The sequence below is a fragment of the Canis aureus genome, chromosome 14, assembly GCF_053574225.1.
Source record: "Canis aureus isolate CA01 chromosome 14, VMU_Caureus_v.1.0, whole genome shotgun sequence".
In the NCBI taxonomy this organism is placed as follows: domain Eukaryota; kingdom Metazoa; phylum Chordata; class Mammalia; order Carnivora; family Canidae; genus Canis; species Canis aureus.
Window position 1 is genome coordinate 11,880,850 of NC_135624.1, and position 20,924 is coordinate 11,901,773.

Here is a 20,924-nt window from a genome sequence, read left to right on the forward strand (position 1 = left end):
TAATTATGAATATAAACTGCTGTGTAATAATAAGAACTTTAAGAAAAATATTAAGATTTAAAATGTTACTTATAAATCAAGTAGAATGGCTTCATAACTTAAAGAAATGCAAGCGTAGTTTGCAAATACCTTCTTTTGTGAAAAGCCAAACTAACTTCCTTAAAAAAATTACACAAGTGTACACTCCAACATGTTTATCACACACATTCAAAATATTACTTCCATACTTTGTTTTTATCTACAATTGAAAACTGGTCCAAGAATTATTCTAGAACAGCTTTTAAATTTCAGACACACATCATATCTGATAAATTATTCAGCTATACAAAATTAAATCCCACCATAGTAATCTTTTTTGACAGATGCTGCATACTTTATGGTAAACAGATTGGTTATTTATCCTACAAATCTATAAGACTGTATATAAACTGATAAAAACATTCTTAATATGCATTTTTATAAAGATATAACTATCACATGTGCTCAGTCATAAGTCAAGAAACCTATCAACTAAGAATGTTCCAAATCACAAATAGAATTGTTTAATAAACAACCTTGGTTTTATACTATGTACTATTCTCTTCAGCATTTAAAATGTGTTGACTATTAGACAGTAAGGAGGACAGAGACAAATCCTTCCTTCTCTGCCCCCCCCCAAAGATAGAGTATCAAATAATTTTAGATTAATTAGAGGCAAAGATAGGTCAGCACAAGCTAGTGAATGGAATAATTTGTAATGATTAGTATACAGTGGAAGAGAATTTACTTTGCAGCTTAAAATATTCCATTTTGGGGCACCTGGGTGGCACCTGCCTGTAGCTCAGGTGATGATCCCAGGATCCCAGTATTGTGTCAGGCTCCCTGCTCAGCGGGGAATCTGCCTCTCCCTCTGCTCATACTCTCTCGCACTCTCTCTAATAAATAGATAAAATATTTTTAAAAATTCCATTTAGTGAGTTACCAGGGTTCATTAAAGCCTCAATCTAAATTACTTCTCTGACTGATTTTCCAACATACTAATTATGCCCATGTCATTTTAATTATATTTTTCTTCAAACACCTATCATAATTTATAATTTTATCTTCATTTAGTATGTTTCTTCTTCTGGACTTAAAGCTCTTAGGATGTGCTCTCTACCTTCTACCAGTGTGTGGCCAGAAGAGGCACTCATTCACATTTGTAACATTTCCTTCTCTGAACACCTGTACTAGTTACACTGCTATTACTAATTACATCATAATCATGACACATAGTGTATTTATCCTCTTGGGAAAGTTGAACATTACCTTTTAAAAAAGTTTTTGCATATCCTTAAATGACAGAATTGTAGAAATGGTTAACAGATGAGAAGGTATCAATGTCAGTATGCTGGCTGCAATATTTTACTACAGTTTGTGAGATGTTATTCCAAGATGTTATATTGGAAATGTCAACTGTGTAAATGGGAAACTGTATGAAGAACAAAGAGGATCTCTTTATTATTTCTTACAACTGCATGTGAATCCAGAACTATCTCAAAATAAAAGGTGTAATTAAGAGGTCTTACAGAAGAATTACTTAGAGGAGCTTTAAAAAAATATAGATGCCAAGATCTCCTCCCCAGAGAATGTTTCAGTTTTTTAGGGGTCGGACCCACCCTTCTTTCTTTCTTGCCTGCCTGCCTGCCTGCCTCCCTCCCTTCCTTCCTTCCTTCCTCCCTCTCTCCCATTTAGTCATTCATTCATTCATTTTAAAAGATTTATGTATTTGAGAAAGAGTGCATAGGAACACAGTGGGGTGGAAGGGGATAGAAAGGGAAGGAAAGAAAATCTGAAGTAGACTCTTAGCACAGAGCCTGACCCAGGGTTCAATCCCATGACCACAAGTCAGTTAAGATGCTTAACTGACTGAGCCATTCAGGTGCCCCTCAGTCACCCCTTATTTTTCTTTTAAAAGCTTCCCACTTGGAAAAAAAATTCCCACTTGATTCTACTGTGCTGTGAATACTATAAGTCATTACTTTAGAGCAATGTTTCTACCCAAGGCTGACTATACTTGGGAAGCTTTAAACTCATATTCTCAAACCCGATCCTAGAGATTCTGATTCAGAAGATCTGTGGTGACTCCAGAAAATCTATTTATTTTAAGTTGCTGTTATTTTAAGTTCTGTACAGCTAGGTTAAAAACCTGGGTTACAGAACAATGATTTTTTTCTACGTACTGTTTAAAGGTAAGCATTAAGCTTGGTAGATTATTATCATGGATTTCAAATCCTTGGGAGTCTGAATTAAGATGATTTCTGAATTTATAAAAGGCCAACTTAAATGCCTATTTTAAACCATATTCCTAACCCATTAAAACAGTTTTAAAAAAGGAAAACCTGGAGTGCCTGAGTAGCACAGTAGGCTGGGTGTCCAACTCGTGGTTTTGACTCAGGTCATGATATCCAGTCCCATGTTGGGCTCTGTGCTTAGCACAGAGCCTGCTTAATGCTTAAGATTGCATGTATGTATCTCTCTCCATCTGCCCCTCCCCTAACTATTTGCATGTGCACGCTTACTCTCTCAAAAAAAAAAAAAAAAAAAAAAAGCCTAATCCCTGGACTAAGTCCTACTGGATACACACCTTAGAGATCTCATTGTTGCTCTAAGTCGAGTATTTCTTTTTTCACCTGAAGCTATATATTCTGCTTTGCCCCTATCTTCTTAATTCTTTATATACTAAAAATACCAAGTCACTGACTTTTCTTTCCATTACGTTAACAGGCTGTGAATGTGCGCCTAAAAAACTGGCAACCTGATGCAAGTTCTTAATCTTGGATGTGCTTTCGAATAACCACCCTGAAGGTATAGTACAGTAGCTCTGTTATACAACATAGCAGAGCATACTCAGAAAATCTGATCCAAAAAGTTTGAGATGGCTTCAGGGAATGTGTATTTGTAAAACAAAATGAACTTATTAATAATTCTAAGACACAAAATTAAACATGACTTATGGTTTCCATCTTTATCTTCTTTTAGTGAAAAGACTAAAGACAAATTAGTCTAAATCTGATATTTCTAAAAATATCATTAGTTCACAATGAAAAAGAAAAAAGTTGATTTTCTAAAAAGATGTTTTATTTATTTGACAGAGAGAGAGTATGAGAGAGCACAAGCAGAGGGAGTAGCAGAGGGAGAAGCAGACTCAGACTCGCAGGACCCTGGGATCATTACCTGAACTGAATGCAGATGCTTAACACTGAGCCACCCAGGTACCCCAAAAAAGAATTTATAGTGAGGCACAATACAATGAATGCCAGAGACCTATTAGAGTCCAGGCTCTCCATTAAATAAGACCTAAGCAGCTTAATGTCTCTGAGCCTTAAGTTTTCCAGCTATAAATAAGGAATCATCTCTTTTTCTGGTATAAACAGTGTTTCCAGAAATCTTATGGCTCTACAGAAGTAATTCAGCAGTCAAGAGGAAAGCTGAATAGCAGGCTAAACAGCATGAAGGGGCTCTGACTGGACTTATACACACACACACTAATACATACTGCTCATCTGAAAACAAGCATAATACACACACACACACACACACACACACGATTTAAAAACCACGGTTGTAGAACTTGAAACTTGAGCCACATTTAAAGTGCTCAAAAACTACCAGAGGACTACTGGCAACTATACTGAACAATGTAGTTATAAAAGATTTCCATCACTGCAGAAAAAAGTCCTATTGTTGATGATTCAGCAACTGTGCACTGCTGGATCTGAAACTCTTAAGATTTTTTCCAACTCAAATTCTTCCTTAATATTTGAAGAAAATGCATTAATATAAATCACTGAATTAGAAAACATTTCACAGGTAGCCAAAAACATTTAAACAACTAAAATAAAAAGGAAACACTATCATTGGAAAAGAGAAAAGACTTCTGGACTTTAGACAGCCACTAGAACTTTAACCTGAAAATGCTTTATTTAGACTTTGTTCAAAACTATAAAAAACTACAGGAATCAAAAACATAAAAACTACACTGGTATCAACTTTACAAAGAAAAAAAAATTATTCATTCAACAAATATTTATTGAACACCTATACTGTACTAGACTACTATATTGTGTGTACTAGACTAGTATACTCTGTATACTACGTGCTAAAGTATAAAAAGGAGAATTTGTTTTCAAAAGAGTCATAACAGAGATAATTCAGTTAGTTCTAGATAAAACAAAACACCCAAATGATCATATTCTAAAGAGAAATAGGGGAAAAGTCCACAAGGAAAACCAAAGTATTGGAATCCTTCTATCACAAGGCTGAAATTATACATCTTTGGGGGGGAAAAAAAAGGCAGCACAAGAATTCAGTTATCTATTGTCCACTACCATTTCACATATGATTCATCTCTTTATTTCACAACCAATAACATATTAGGAATTGAATGTATTATTTAAGAGAATCAAATTTTTTTAATTATATGTCTGCTAGCTTTAGTAAAGTACTAATAAAACTGGTCAAGGCTTTAATTCCCATAGGAGAAGCCTCATGACTACATGATACTTCTACTCTGAAAAACCACTTCAATAACAACCCAGTAATAATAGGCAAACAAGTATGGATGCCTCAGCAAAACAAATGGCACTAAAGAAAAACTTTGGTCTACACACAATTCCAAAGAGACAAACATTAAAGTAATTTTTTAAACATTTATGGAGCATATTTAGTTTTGACTTCTTCTGTGGCCAAAAGGGCGCTAGTTATTTTTCAAATTCTAATATGTAAAATTAGTTTCTAATAGGTTATATAAGTTTCACAATTTTTCCACCAATAATTTTCTCACACAACAAAGAAAATTTCAACTGAAATTCACCATACTTTCCATGTTTCAACATTTTAGGATGTCATAGGAGTTTACTATATGAGAATTCAAATATATAATTAAATGAAACAAACTCAATTAACTGAAATGATTACCAAATGTGGTCTTTCAACAGTATTTCCGATTCACTAAGGGCTAACTTCTTCCTTATTTGAACTTCTGTTGAATCCATTCTAAAACTGGCTATTTTTTATTTTTCTTTTCTCCTTTCATAAAGCATAACAGTATTCTTTAAAAAGGTAACTGACAATTATCGTGATACTCCCCTGAAGTTACCATTTCCAAAAATCTTGCTATGCCACACACGTAGAAGCTAAAGAAAGTATTTCTGAGTCTGTAGTATTAGCATCCCGAATAAAAACAAAAGTTAGGATTTTAAATAAATCACTATCAGATTGTTTTCTTTTTCTTCTAAAGCAAAGGGAAATAAAATAAAAATCCAATTAACTGGAATTCTATGAAGTGTCATTTTACAGTAAATGGAAATTTCCAGGAATTTAAAAGTAGAAAAATACAAATCAAATCAGGGTGTTCTTACTTAATGCTGATACACTGGTGGATGCGACAAAAAGTCTCAAATATGAAGAGACGAGCATTTTCAATGAAATCCTCAAGACAAGCCACCAAGAAGAAGTCATTCACAAGTACCTATGTATGAAAATTTAACAAAAAATAATTAATAGCACTGACAAGCAATTTTCAAAAATGTGACTCAAAATACTTCCTGTGCTTTACTCATTGTTCCAGTTTACTACAGTTCTCTCACCTAATATCACAAGTTCTATATACCACAGCACCTTATATATATATATATATATATATTTTTTTTTTAATACATATATTTTTTGTGACAAACCACAGCACCTTCTAGAACAGTATGTTCAAGCCTCTAACAATTTAAAGAGATAAATGAATGCTACAAGAAAAAACCTTAGGCACTGCCATGTTCTTGTTCTATTGATGACTTGAGCAACCTTGTGACAAAGTAGTTTTGTCCTGTTCATTATCCTACATTAATGCTTTGTAGATAACATCTTTTCTAGGTTCTTAAAATAGTTATGAACAGACTAAAATATGCATATTTATATGTAAAGTAAGTAGACTTGAAAATAAAGGAAAAAAATTCAAGGCTTTGGCTCCTACTTCACAGATGGTATCATAATTAAAAGAGAATATTTTAACTTCATTAGTGTCTATTTAACAAATGTACACCAATACATAATAACACTGCATATAACTACATGAACACAAATTATCACACTGTAGTCTATTTTATATTTTGTCCAATGTGTGAAAATCACCTCTGAAGTTCTATTACATGATAATTTTCTTTTCCTTAGAGAAGATCTTAGTTCTTGAACTAATTCTTTATATTTTGTGTTAATATTTGGGTTTGAAAATGAAACTGACAACTAATAACTTTGGATTTGGTAAATGCATTTAAAAGGTAAGTTCCTGGGTAGCCCCGGTGACTCAGTGGTTTCATGCTGCCTGCAGCCCAGGGCCTGATCCTGGAGACCCAGGATCAAGTCCCATGTTGGGCTCCCTGCATGGAGCCTGCTTATTCCTCTGCCTGTGTCTTTGCCACCCCCCACCAGCCCGTGTCTCTCATGAATAAATAAATAAAATCATTAAAAAATAAAAATTTCTTCATTTTTTTTTCATTTAATTTCTTAAAATTCTGCAAACTAACATAAAAAAAACAGAAATCTGACTCACTCAGTTGCTCCGAGGTGCTTTAGTTTCTATCAATTAACAATAGACATTATTGTTAAAAAAAATACACATCCTTATACCTTAACTGGTTTATAGCAAATGTGAAGTACAATCATGTGAAAAATTCTAAAGATAGGCCCACTTATGAAACAAATTGAGAATCAGACTTAGCATGTGCAATTTTATACAATCTTACACGTACCTATGAAGTACTTCATATATTTACTCATATAAGATAAGACATGGAATTACGGGTATACGTATTAATTTATAATGTCACCAATGTTTTAACAAACTACTAACAAAAGGGATACAATATGGCAACATAAAAAATGTCAAAAAAAAAAAAAAAAACTCATAAAAAATGTCTTTACCCCAGCACAATTCTAAACAAGTATTTTAAGACTAAGGTTTCTGATTTAATTACTAAAAAACTGCAAGTTAACTCTTACAATATCCAATATCCAAACATTAAATAATGTTATTAATGTATAAGTAAAAACTCATACTTACTGATTCGCATTCCCTCAGCTTTTTCTGAGCCCCATCAAAATCAAAGTTAACATATAAGCATTCAACAAATTCTGTAATTGGGTCTTTATATGTGTAAGACTCCTGTAAAATTAAGTCAAAGGTAGGTTGGATCAGATTTTACACTGTTTGGTAGACTGCCTCTAGAATATTCTAATCTTCATGTTTTCTCCTCCCTTACCATTAATTTCTAGCAAATACCTAGTGTCATCTTCTTGAAACAATTGCTCATATCCTGATTCTAGGCCACTCCTTAAGCTTATAATGCCTTCCAGACTGAGTTCTGTACATTATCATCCTACAACCATTCCACCAAAGGCTTTCACGTTCCTCTACTGCCAAAAGTCTCCCTTAGTCAATAAACAGTGATGAACCATCCCCAAGTATGTAAGGGTATTCTTATTTAATTTATTCTTAGGTCAAATAAGTAAGCTCTTTTTCCAACCCATAGTTATTGCTGAGAAACTTGCTAAAATCAGCCAGTAGGGCCACAGCTTTTGTACAATTGGAGACTATTAATATTGTGTCCTATGTAAAGATCACTACTCTGGAATTATGTAGGTAAGCCATCTCCCAAAAGACAGTGCCAAGCTCCAAATCTCCTTCACTCTTTGCAATAAATGCAACACTAATATAGAAGACACATTTATCCACCTAGCAGAGAGCACTATTTATTCATATCACATCTAACATAAGTATATCTTGGAATTAAAGAGAGTAAATTCCCAGGTGAGTATCCTGGGCTCCGTTCTCAATATATATACTGCATATATCCTTTTTTCCTATTTTTAAAACATTTTTACCTTAACATGTTTACCTAGAAACATATGTTAGATCTAGTTTAGACACATTTTAAAACTTAATAAAGATTTTAGTTTTTACCTGTTGAATAACTTTAACAAGATCTTTTAGCACCTGTCGGCGTTTCCGAACATCTTTGTTTGTTATGACGGCCGTAGTCAAATATCGCAGAATATGTGGACACATTGTCTGAATTGCATTAAGGTACCTAAAGTAAAAATTTAAATAACTTTAGTATTTTTAAATTTAATAACACAGTTTCTCTAAATCTATAATCAACCACGTGTGATTCAAAGAAACACCTGAATGGCCAATTAATTACATTGTGCTGTTTCAGTAACGGAAGACTGAGAATACTTAAGAATAATTATAAGGACCATCTCCTCCAAGGAAATGAAAAAAACAAAAGTTTGAGGAGAATGCCAGCTTTTATGAAGACTCACTTCAGAGGTAAATAATCCTATTATTATTGTAACAGGATTTGGGAAGGCCCCTATACATGCTGTCAGTCTGTTCCAAAAGATTGCTAAGCTATGGCTTTCAGTCATTCACCTTCTGGAAAAATGTGTGAAAACTTTCTATGTGCAAATCAGTCATCATAATCAGAAAATGAGGCACTTAAAGTTTCAGAGAATGAAAGACTGGAAACTACAGGGAGAAAGAAACTGTTACAGTATTATAAGGCTCTGGTTAAACTGGTAGCACCGGGAATTAGAAAGGAAGGATTAGATGTCAGACAAATGTCAACAGGGGCTCAGCTAATATTTGACAAATCCTGCGATTCTGATGCAGCTGGCCACCCTCTGTCACTTGGTGTTTATCCTGTATTCCTCCTGCTCAATTTCCTTAAATAGCTCCATAATTTTTTTTTTCTTTTTTAGCTCCATAATTTTTATCCAAGAAGTACCTTGAAGTGTCAGGCAGTATGCCAACCTCGGAAATACATGTCAATACAGTCCATTACTCTGGGCTGAATATATAAACCCCAAAGTACCATCCAGCTTCATCTCCCACCAGACCATCACTGACTGCTTCCTGTTTTTCTACTTCTTAAAGCTCACTCCACATATTCTCCCAAACACATCCCTCTGGAAGCCTAAACTCTAGCCATCCTTCAAGATCCAGCTCAGGTACCTTATCTTCCAAATTCTTCCAGACCATGATATTAATAAATCTTTGTATTTCATCATGTAGTAGATTACCAATAAAATGTTGTTCAAACTCTTTAGAGGACCCTAGACACTGTTAATAATCTAACAATTAATAATATTTAGTCCCTCCTTAAATTTCCTCTAAACAAGGCAGAGAATAAAAAGAATCAACACTCACTCAAGAATAAACCACTTTCTAGAGAAAAATAACTAAATAAGTCGGCTAAAGTTTCATCATCTGAAAAATTATGCCTGAGTTTCAGGCAGAAATTTATAAATTGCAATCTTCATTCAGAATAATTTTTTGTCTCAATACTCTCTTATCAGAGATCTCATGCACAAACACAGGAAAGGATGACTGTTTTCCTCAATATTAATTTTCAAGTAAGTAATTTTAAATAGGCATTCCTGGAACTAATAAACTTATCCATATAGTTTAAAAAACTAAGTTTATGGTATGAAATGTTAAACGTATTTACTTATCCTAGCTTTCTATTACTGCACCACATATATCCTCATTGTTTTTAATATAAGAGAACTTCTTGGGAAATCAAATCCCACTCTTGGAGAGTATATGGCAGGGGTTAGAAAAAACTTTTCTAAAAGGCAGATAATAAATATTTTAGGTTTTGCAAGCCAGGAGGCACAACTGAGAATATTGTATAGGTACTTATATGTAAGAAACCAAAAAGAAAACAAATTTCCTGGGGGAACCTGGGTGGCTCAGTGGTTGAGGAACTGCCTCTGGCTCAGGTCATGATCCCAGAGTCCTGGGATGACCCCTCCCCCCGCCCTACCACTGGGTTCCCTGCAGGGGGCCTGCTTCTCCCTTGGCCTATGTCTCTGCTGGGTATTTCACAATAAATAAATAAATAAATAAATAAGCGAACAAACTTTAAGAAAGAGAAAACTTTCCAAAATATTTTATTGATAAAACTCAAAGTATTAATAGCGGAGTATGATCTTTTAAATAACTTATTTACTAATGAGAAGAACAGCATTTATCTATTGGGGATAATTTTGCTTAATTGCATTCAAAGTTAAAGATCCTAACATTAAAACTTACTGCAAATGTTTATCTGTTAATGCTGTTCTTAATTTTACATACTCCGTCTTTGTAAATGTGTTTCATGAACCTAGCTCAAAAACTTCTCAATTGACAGAAATGTGATCTTAATTTAGCATATTTATCAGCTGGGAGGCATTATAGAACTCTGTTAAATTATTTTGATATTGTCCCTTATGATACTACATTATAGATAAATCACTTCCAATTCAATAGCACAGTTAAGTGAATTTGAAATATGGAAATTTCCTTTGTACCTAACAATGAGGCCTAAAACATTCTGGAACTGTAATTTGAATTTGAAAAATGGATCTACTATAAATCTGTGTGGGAATGAAGGTCTCCTTTTTTGTTTTATCATGTGAAAGAATGGAAAACAAAGCAGCTGGACATTACTTCTTATTCATTCTATGTTAGTTGTCATCAGAGTGACTGCTAAAATATAGTTTTCTTATTTATTTATTTATTTATGAATGATTGTCACAGAGAGAGAGAGAGAGAGAGAGGCAGAGACACAGGCAGAGAGAGAAGCAGGCTCCATGCACCGGGAGCCCGACGTGGGATTCGATCCCGGGTCTCCAGGATCGCGCCCTGGGCCAAAGGCAGGCGCTAAACCGCTGTGCCACCCAGGGTTCCCTAAAATATAGTTTTCCATATAAATACTATTTTACTTTGACATTTTAGGGTGAATTAAGACACAGTAACACATTATAGCAAAGTTAATTTCCAGAGCCATCCAAGACTTGATAATTATTTTTGAGGGCAATTTTTCTCAGTCAGAAAAAATTCAATCTTGCCCTGAGCTCAAAAAAGTCACACTAAAACTTTGCCCTTGCTAAGCCATCCAACTGTTGTTAAGTAGGGAAAATCAGGATATTCTATTTCTGACAAAAATTCATGGACAACGGTTAAGTCCACAGGAGCAAATGAAGTTCACTGTTGACAAAAATGGTTCAAAACTATACCACATGAGGTGCCTGGGTAGTTCAGTCAGTTAAGCATCCAACTCTTGATTTCCGCTCAGGTCAAGACCTCAGAGTGGTGAGATCAAAACATGCATTGGGCTCCATGCTGGGCATGGGGCCTGCTTAAGTTTCTCTCTCTTCCTCTCCCTCTGCCCCTAACCCTTGTTCATTCTCTCTCTTTGAAGGAAGGACAGCTAGCAGGCAGGTAGGCAGAGAACACACAGATTCAAGTATTTGCCACAAAGTATCTGGTCTCAATAGGTTTTGAACTTTTTTTTCTTCCACATGTATTTGCCACAAAGTTTTATATCTTAGCAGATTCCACTTCAGGTTTTATTAAATTAGTGTTTTGTCCACCTTGAAAGTATTTTCACCTACACCTGTTCCACATAGACTATTCATAAAGGTATATTCTTTAGTCATTTCAAATCCAACACTGATTCCTCAAATCAACAACTAAGCCATTTGGTAACATCTGTTGACTCCTCAAGACCCAAGGAAAATCACTAAAAATCACGTGCCTTGTTTTTTAATTGATTATTGACATTGTTCCAGATAACTTCAACTCTCAGTAACTGTTCTCAACCAAAAAGTTAATATTTTTAAACAAGTTTATTTTTTCTGAACATTATTTCTTCAGCTACTTCAAATGAACATGATTTAGAATCATCATTGGTAAAATGGCTTTCCCTACTTGGTGAAACAAGAGCCACTCAGAAACTTATCTGCTTGAAGTCTTATTTTCACTAATTTTTGTGAGGAAATTCAGCTATAATGACATTTTAAATTTCCTAATTCTTCTGATGCTTTGCTGTCAGTTGCAATATTATAATGAGTGCTTACAGTCTTGCAATATAAATTAAATTGTACTCTTTTAGCATACCTACATTGTCAGTTCAATGCTTTGCTTTCTAATTCAGAACAAAATAATCCCCACTCCATTGTGCCTTAAAAGCACATTTGAAGTCCACTTTTCTTGTTTTGACATGATGAGTATGCACTGGTAATAAAAGTGGTGAAGTATTGCAGTATGGCAATATAAACAGGGCCCCAGAAACATTGGCCAGGTGTATGTGCAGCATTGTTGGTTTCATAATGCACTGAGTAGCAGTGTGAGGCAACAAGAGTACAACAGTATATGATCCCTGTCACAACAACTCTGTCCTTATAGTTCAAAAGCAGCCAAAGACACTATACAGATCAATGAACATGGCTGTGTTCCAATAAATTTATGGACATGAAAACTATAGTCTCAATGTAATTTTTACATGTCACAAAATATTTTTCTTTCAAAAATTTTTTAACCATTTAAAATGCAAAAGCCATTCTTCGATCATAGGCCATAAGAAAAAAAAAACACAAAAAAAAAGGCAGTGGCCCACAGTCCAGACCCTTAGTATACAGTATTACCATGGCTCTAGACTTCCAAACAGGAACTCCCTACCTTCTAGAACAGAAGTGATCCTTCCTATGTATGTATATCTACATAAATCAAACATAAAGAAGGGGAGTGGGGGATAAAGTGACTCTTAAGTTATCTTAGTTCACAATCTTGTAGGATCAGTGATGATATGTTTTATTTTAATTAAAATACAAGCAAAATCACAGATGTGGTTTAACAGTCTACACATGTCTGCTGTACTATTTTATTCTATTTCTTTCTTGTTGTCTCTTTTTCTGTCAACTGAAATCAGGATCAATGTTCATCTTTACTGGACTCTTCTAACTTTTCCAGATCTTACTGATCTGGAAGGAAACTGTTAAACCTATTGTATTTATAATGCACAATACATCAGTACTTAGTTAAATATGTTTTTAAGCTACTTCTTGTATTATTTGTTTGGATTATAAACTATTTAGGGATAGAGGGTGTAACTCCTCTATTTTTGAAATCTAATTTTATTATTTTTCCTTTCTTTTTTTAAAGTAGGCTCCACACCCAATGTGGAGCCCAACTTGTGGCTTGAACTCACAACCCTGAGATCAAGACCTGAGCTGAGATCAAGAGTCAGACCTTAACAAGTGAGCCACCCTGAGATCAAGACCTGAGCTGAGATCAAGAGTTAGACCTTAACAAGTGAGCCACCCAAGTACCCCTATTATTTTTTTCTTTTAAATAGGAACATCAATATTTATTGTATTTAAGTATAATTTCATGATAGGTAATTAAAAATGTTTTAGTATATTTTTTCTCTAGTAAACCCTGCTCCAATTATACAGTTTTATGGAAGTTTTTTGCAGTGTTTTCTAATTGCAAGTCAGATCATTTAGTAATCAAGACAAAACATCCCAAAATAAAAAAATATATAAGTAGCTAATGTGCCAGATGCTATCATAACACAGAGAATAAAAATTCTGTCCTCATACATCTTATACTCTAGAAGGAAAAATAAAGCAAGTATAAGTTATTTATTTTAAAGGCATTAAGTAATTAAATATCAAATATAAAGTAGACACAATACATAGACAGGACTTCATGAAAGTTGAAATAAGCCTGAGCTGGATCTTCAAAAACAGGCAGGCTGAGATAGGTATAAAAAAAGAAGAGAAGGGCATTTCTGGAAAGACAGTCTGAAAAAACAAAAACAAAAAACAAGGCAAGTAACTTAGGAGAACTTCAAAGGATAAACTTTAATTTAAAAAAAAATTTTTTTTAGATGGAAACCTTAAATGTCATCATCTTGTGCTAGATTAGCTAAAATATCTGCATGAGAAAGAGTTTTATCAGGAACAGTCCAAAAACAGGAAAAATAGAGACGGAAAGGTCAGTCAGGACAATTTCTGAATACCACCCAGTTGGCTATTAACAGTAAAACTTGAAATTTCTTAGGCGGGAACCCCGGGTGGCGCAGCGGTTTAGCGCCTGCCTTTGGCCCAGGGTGCGATCCTGGAGACCAGGGATCGAATCCCACGTCGGGCTCCCAGTGCATGGAGCCTGCTTCTCCCTCTGTCTATGTCTCTGCCTCTCTCTCTCTCTGTGTGTGACTATCATAATTAAATAAAAATTTAAAAAAAAAAAAATTTCTTAGGGTGTTTATGTTTTTAGTTAGAAAACACTCAAGGCAGTGTTTGACTCCAACTGAACTTTAAATCTTTTTACAATTGGAGAGTAAGTAACTAGGGCATTGTATCACAAATGCATTCTTTTCTCTAATAGCCTATGAACATTTCTTTGTCTTATATTTGATACCTTATCTTATAGATGTTACATTTAAAAGTTCAAACATTATTTAACCTGCACTGGTACCTAAACTTTCACTTCAAGGACAAAAGTATAAATTATCAACTAAGAACTTTTCTGTTCTACAAAAAAAAATTATGTCCAAGATCTATATTAACTATCAATTTGATGTAGTTTTATCGATTAATATACTCAATGAACCACATTTAATTGTATTATTGTGCTATTAGAAATTGAAAACAGGGGTGCCTGAGTGGCTCAGTTGATTAAGCATCTGCCTTTGGCTCAGGTCATGATCCCACAGCAGTCCTGGGATGATCCCTGCATCTGACTCCCGGCTTGGCCAGAGCCTGCTTCTCCCTCTCCCTCTGCCTGCAACTCACCCTGCTTGTGCTCCCTGTCACATAAATAAATAAAACTTAAAAAAAAAAACAAAAAAAAACCTGAAAACAGGAAGAGTAACTTCTCCACTAATTTCTAGTATTAATCAAAGACAACTGAAAGCACATACTGATTGTAGACCTACAAATGCAAATGACACTACTTACTGGTAGGTACTCCACAATCTAGAAAAATGGCTAACACAATGATATGCCAAGCCAACTAGTTATATTTTTGTATGAAAAAGATTAGAATCAAGCAAAACTCAAAAAGAGCCATGAAGACATTACTAATGTGGAAGAAAAAACAATGGTAACCTGACCTTATGGTAAGTGAAGAATAAGCACAGTATTTTAGTGAAAAGTGAAAGCTATAATCCTGCAGGAGTAGTTATTTTCCACTTGTGCTAACACACTGTTTAAAAAAAACAAAAACAAAAAACAAAACAAAACAAAAAAAAACACATACACACAAAAACACAATTCCACAGCCATGAAGTTTCCTTACTGACCAGTTGAAAATATCCAAAAATTGATTTATGGTGATGGTTGCAGTATCTGGTAAAGTTACTAAAATTCAATGAATTGTAAACAAACAAATAAATGAAAATTTGAGTATCTTAGCACAAATTGGGATAGTGGCATCATTCTATGCTAGCACTGTTTTTTTCCCACTACCATACTTGCAGTCAAAAAAAAAAAAAAAAAAAAAAAAAATAGCAAGCCGGTGCACCTGGGTAGCTCAGTGGTTGAGCATCTGCCTTTCACTCAGGTTGTGTTCCTGAGATCAAATCCTGCATCAGGCTCCCCACAGGGAGCCTACTTCTCACTCAGTCTCTATCTCTGCCTCTCTCTCAGTGTCTCATGAATAAATAAGTAAAATCTTAAAAAAAAAAAAAAAAAAAAGCCTGTTTAAACTACGTCCTTGATTAGGCAGTACAAATTATTGATTAAAAATAAAATTCAAAAAAAAAAATAATAAATAAATAAATAAAATTCAACCCCTCTATACTAATCTTTTTAATATTCTGCATGACTTAGTGGGAAGTATGTATAATGCTCTTCTGCAATATACTTCAGTGTCTCAGTTATTTTAGGGAAAAGCACTTGTAAGATTGAGTTTTGTAAGCTTACTTGTTTCTCTCACAGAACACTACTTTTACTTAAAACAATGGATGACAGATAAACCAAAGCTATTCAGAATTGGGTATTTGGCAGATATTTTCTAGAAAATTAAAAGTGAGCCTAAACTTTAAGAAAAACAAATGATAAAATTAGAATTTTCCCAGAAAAAGCAGAATTTTTGAAAATATCTGTCAACCAAGAGCTTGACTACTTTCCAGTACTTTAAGCCTTTTCTAATAGGTTTAGTGGTGATAGTAATGAGTGATTTTTTTTTTGGTATTGCATGTGAACATAATTTGGAATATCTGCCTAACTCATGGATCCAAGATTTCCCAACCAATGTATGATGTTATATAGAGGAGTACAAAATCCATCAAGTGCAAGACTGACCACTATAGTTTAGGATTCAAAAAACCAAGTAAGGTTTCAGATTCCACTTATAATAACCTTTAAAGTACCACTACTTGAGTTTTTTTGGATTACCAAAAAAGAATATTCACATCTGAAAAGGCTTTATTAAAACAGCTTTTCTTTTTCTTTTTTTTTAAGATTTTATTTATTTATGAGAAAGAGAAAGAGGCAGAGACACAGGCAGAGGGAGAAGCAGGCTCCATGCAGGGAGCCCAATGTGGGACTCGATCCCAGGACTCCAGGATCACACCCTGGGTCAAAGGCAGGGGCTAAACCACTGAGCCACCCAGGGATACCCAAAACAGCTCTTTTCTAACTATAAGTATGTGTGAGACTAAGTTTTCTTCATATCCTTCAGAAAAAAATAACATCAGGTATGAAAGTAGGTATAAAAAATCTAGTTTATGCCAGAAATGGAAAAGTCTGCAAAAATGTAAATGTCAACACTCTCACTAAATTCTTAAGTAATTTTTAAAAAATGAGTCAACTATAATCAATTTACTACTTGTCAATTACCAAATATGTCAACTTTCTTTTTTAATAAATATCCAATAGCTCCCCTGTATCTATGTTAATTTAGGTCCTGCAGGGAGTGCAAAGCTCCCATTGGATATTCCAATAGAGTTCTATTTGCCTTATAAAGATAAATGAAGGCTATCTCTCTATATAAAACATACTTTTTTTCTAATGCACCAAAATGACCAATAAATCCATCACATCCTTTTAGTGGAATCACTGAAAAACAAAACAAAACCATCTCAAATTTCTTTCCTCATTAACTGATCTGATAAAGTAACACTTGTGTCACTTAGGACATTTCAGGTTTTGGAGAAAATCGTACAAGTGTATAACAGTATTCCTTGTCATTTTTATTATTATATCACTTCCCATAAAAAGCCATTTCATTTCTAATTCTTTTTTCATTCTTGAAATGAAATTATCAGGTTTAATATTAGTAATTTCAACATTGATAATTTTCATTGCCTTTGTTGTGTTTTTCTGTACTTGCAATCAAGGTTTTAAAAGCTGAATAAGCACTCAAAAATATGAATTAATCTGAGTGTTGCTTTGACAAAATTTTGTGTTTTATGAACATTTACTCTCTTCTTTGATTCTGTTCTTTATAAGACTCTAAATAATTTCTAGGTTTAATGTACTCTGTTCAGAAACTACAACCTATAAAATTTATATATTTTTTAACTTATTAGATTTTAAATGGCAAAAGGTACTATCTTTTTGTATATGAACCATGGAAGTACAAATGAAGAGAAGAATTAAACCTATTAATCTAAAATAGCTTCATAATTATCTTAATTCTGAGTGTCATTTTAATTTTATTTCTATGGCTATGAGTCTCTATCTTACCTTAAAATTTTTTTAAAAATCTACTTTTTAGGAGGAGTTCTGGGAGACAGCAGAGTAGAAAGATCCCAAACTCAACCTCATCCTATGGATACAACTAGTAACCCTGTAACAGTGTAAATAATCCACAAAACAGCCTGAGGACTGGCAAAACAGACTCTCTACAGCTCCGTGCAAAAAAAAAGAGGCTGCATCAAAGTGGGTAGAAAGAGCAGAGATACGGGTGGAGACTTTCCTAAGGAGACCTAAGGGATTGTTCAGAAAACAGAGGGATGCCTTGGGCTTGAAGTGGGGAGAGAAAGGAAACCTCATGCCAAACACTCCAGGCACAAGAATAGCACACAGGGAAAACAAATCCCCTTAACATCTGACTTTGAAAACCAGAAGCATGTAATTTCACAAGTTGTTACATCAGTGCTTAATACCTGGAACTTTAAAATCAGTAGGTGTGACTCTGGGAGCCAGCAGGGAGGGGACACTGAGTCCTCACCCTTAAAGAGCACAACAAATAGCCTCTAATAGACACAGCATAAAAGCAGCAGTTTGAAAAAATATCTGGGGTATGCAGGAGGGAGATCTGTTTACTAATCTCAGAGCCTATGCTGGACAGGTAGGGATTGTTGGAAGACTTCTCCAAGAACAAAAGAGGTAGCAGGTGCCATTTCCCCCCTTTGCCTCTCAGATACCTGGGTCCCTGCAAGGAATCAGTGCAGACAACACTCTCCACCTAGCTTCCTAACAAAGCACCACACCCCCACATTCTCCAGTGGACACACCCTCTCCAGCCATGAGTTGGTTCCACATCTCCTCCCAATGCACAAACCTTCCTAACACTACCCATCCTCACTGGCTACCCCTGCTCTTCTGATAACCCTACCAACTTCCCTCCCAAGAGGCTACAGATTTCCTACAGCAGACCAGCTAGGACCTAGCTGGCATGATACACCCAACCCCTCTAACCCCTGCAGCAGGAATTTTCTAAAGTGGAGCAAGGCTCCATAACAAGAGACCCACACAAACCTTACCAACTATCAACACTGAAACTGAATCAGTAATCAAAAGACTCCCAGCAAATAAAAGTCCAGGAGTAGAAAGCTGCACAGGTGAATTCTACCAACGTTTACTATTTTTCTCAAGCTTTTCATAAAAAACACAAAAGGAAGGAAAGCATCCAAATATATCCTCTGATACCAAAATCAGATAAAGGCACTATTTAAAAAAAAAAAAAAAAAAAAAAGATAAAGGCACTACTAAAAAAGAGAACGAACTACAGGCCAACCTCTCTGATGAACAGAGATATAAAAATCCTCAACAAAGTATTAAAAAACAAAAGCCAACAATACAAAAAAATCATTCACCACAATCAAGAGGGATTGATTCCTGGGATGCAAGGGTTCAACATTTACAAATCAATCAACATGATATATCACATCAATATGAGAAAGGATAAAAACCATATGATCACTTAAATAGAAGCCAGAAAAGCATTTTACAAAGTACAACATCCAGGGATCCCTGTGTGGCGCAGCGGTTTAGCACCTGTCTTTGGCCCAGGGCGCAATCCTGGAGACCCGGGATCGAATCCCACATCGGGCTCCCGGTGCATGGAGCCTGCTCCTCCCTCTGCCTGTGTCTCTGCCTCTCTCTCTCTGTGTGACTATCATAAATAAATAAAAATTAAAAAAAAAAAAAAGTACAACATCCATTCATGTTAAAAACCCTCAACAAAATAGGTCTAGAGGAAACATACTTCAACCTAATAAAGACCATATATGGAAAACCTCACACTCAGTTGTGAAAAACTTCGAGCTTTCCTGCTAAGGTCAGGAACAAGACAAAGATGTTGACTCTTAACACTTTTATTCAACATTGTCCCGAAGTCCTAGTCAGAGCAATCAGACAAGAAAGAGAAATAAAAGGCATCCAAACCAGTAAGGAAGAGGTAAAACTTTGACTATTTGCAAATGACATGACACTATATATAGAAAGCCCGAAAGATTCCACCTAAAAACTACTAGAAGTGATAAATGAATTCAGTAAGGTCTCAGGACACAAAAGCAATTTACAGAAATTCACTGCATTTCTATACACCATTAATAAACTAGTAGAAATAGAAATTAAGAAAATACCAGGTATGACTACACCAAAAATAGCAAAATACCTAGGATTAAACTAACCAAAGAAGCAAAAGATTTGTACTTTGTAAACTACAAAACACTAATGAAAGAAAGTGAAGACAACACAAATGAAAGCTATTCCATGCTCATGGATTGGAAGAACAAATACTGTTAAAATGTGCTTACTATCCAAAGCAATCTTCAGATTTAACACAATCCCTATCAAAATACCAAGAGCCTTTTCACAGAACTGAACAAATAATCCTAAAATTTGTGTAGAACTACAAAAGCCCCAAACAGCCAAGGCAATTTTGAAAAAGAAGACGTAACTGGAGTATCACAACACCAGGTATCAAGATACATTACAAAGCTGTAATAATCAAAACAGTATGGTACTGGCACAAAAAGAGACACAGAGATCAATGGAACAGAACAGAGAGCCCAGAAATAAACCCACAATTATATGGTCAATGAATCTTTGACTAAGGAGGCAAGGACATGCAATGGGAAAAAGATAGTTTCTTCAACAAATGGTATTGGGAAAGCTGGACAGCCACATGTAGAAGAAAAACTGAACCACTTTCTTATACACTACATCCATACAAACTCAAAATGGATTAAAGACCTAAATATGAGACCTGAAACCATAAAAATCCTACAAGAGAACACAGGCAGTAATTTCTCTAATATCATCCATAGCAAAATTCTAGCTATGTCTCCTGAAGCAAGGAAACAAAAGTGAAAGTAAGCTACCAGTACTATATAAAAATAAAAAGCTTCTGCACGGCAAAAAAAAGCAATCAGCAAAACTAGAAGATAACCTACTGAATGGGAGAAGATATTTGCAAACGACGTATCTGATAAAGCGTTAGTATCCAAAATATATAAAAAATTTATACAACTCAACACCAAAATAAAATAAAATAAAACAAATAATATAAAATGGGCAAAAGACATGAATAGACATTACTCCAAAGACATACAGATGGCCAACAGAACATGAAATGCTCAACATCACACATCACAGAAATGCAAGTCACAATCAACATGAGATAATCACCTCATACCTATCAGAATGGCTAAAACACAAGAAAAAAACTGTTGGCAAAGATGTGGTTGAAAAAAGAGCCCTCGTGCGCTGTGGGTAGGAATATACAAACTGGTGTAGCCATTCTGAAAAACAGTTTAATGGTTCCTCAAAAAATTAGAAATAGAATTATCATATGATCCAGTAATTCCACTACTATTTATCCAAAGAATATGAAAAACCTAATT

The 20,924-nt window shown here is 34.7% G+C and overlaps 1 protein-coding gene across 1 annotated transcript in view; it reads right to left on the minus strand.

Moving 5' to 3' along the window:
* EIF3E (eukaryotic translation initiation factor 3 subunit E) overlaps window positions 1-20,924 on the minus strand; it is a 52,899-nt gene that overhangs the window by 11,285 nt on the left and 20,690 nt on the right. The window contains exons 8-10 of the mRNA XM_077846965.1: window positions 7,973-8,099; window positions 7,073-7,174; window positions 5,382-5,491 (exon numbers count right to left, since the gene is read on the minus strand). Coding sequence (XP_077703091.1) covers window positions 5,382-5,491; window positions 7,073-7,174; window positions 7,973-8,099 — 339 coding nt within the window. The remainder of the gene's footprint in view (window positions 1-5,381; window positions 5,492-7,072; window positions 7,175-7,972; window positions 8,100-20,924) is intronic.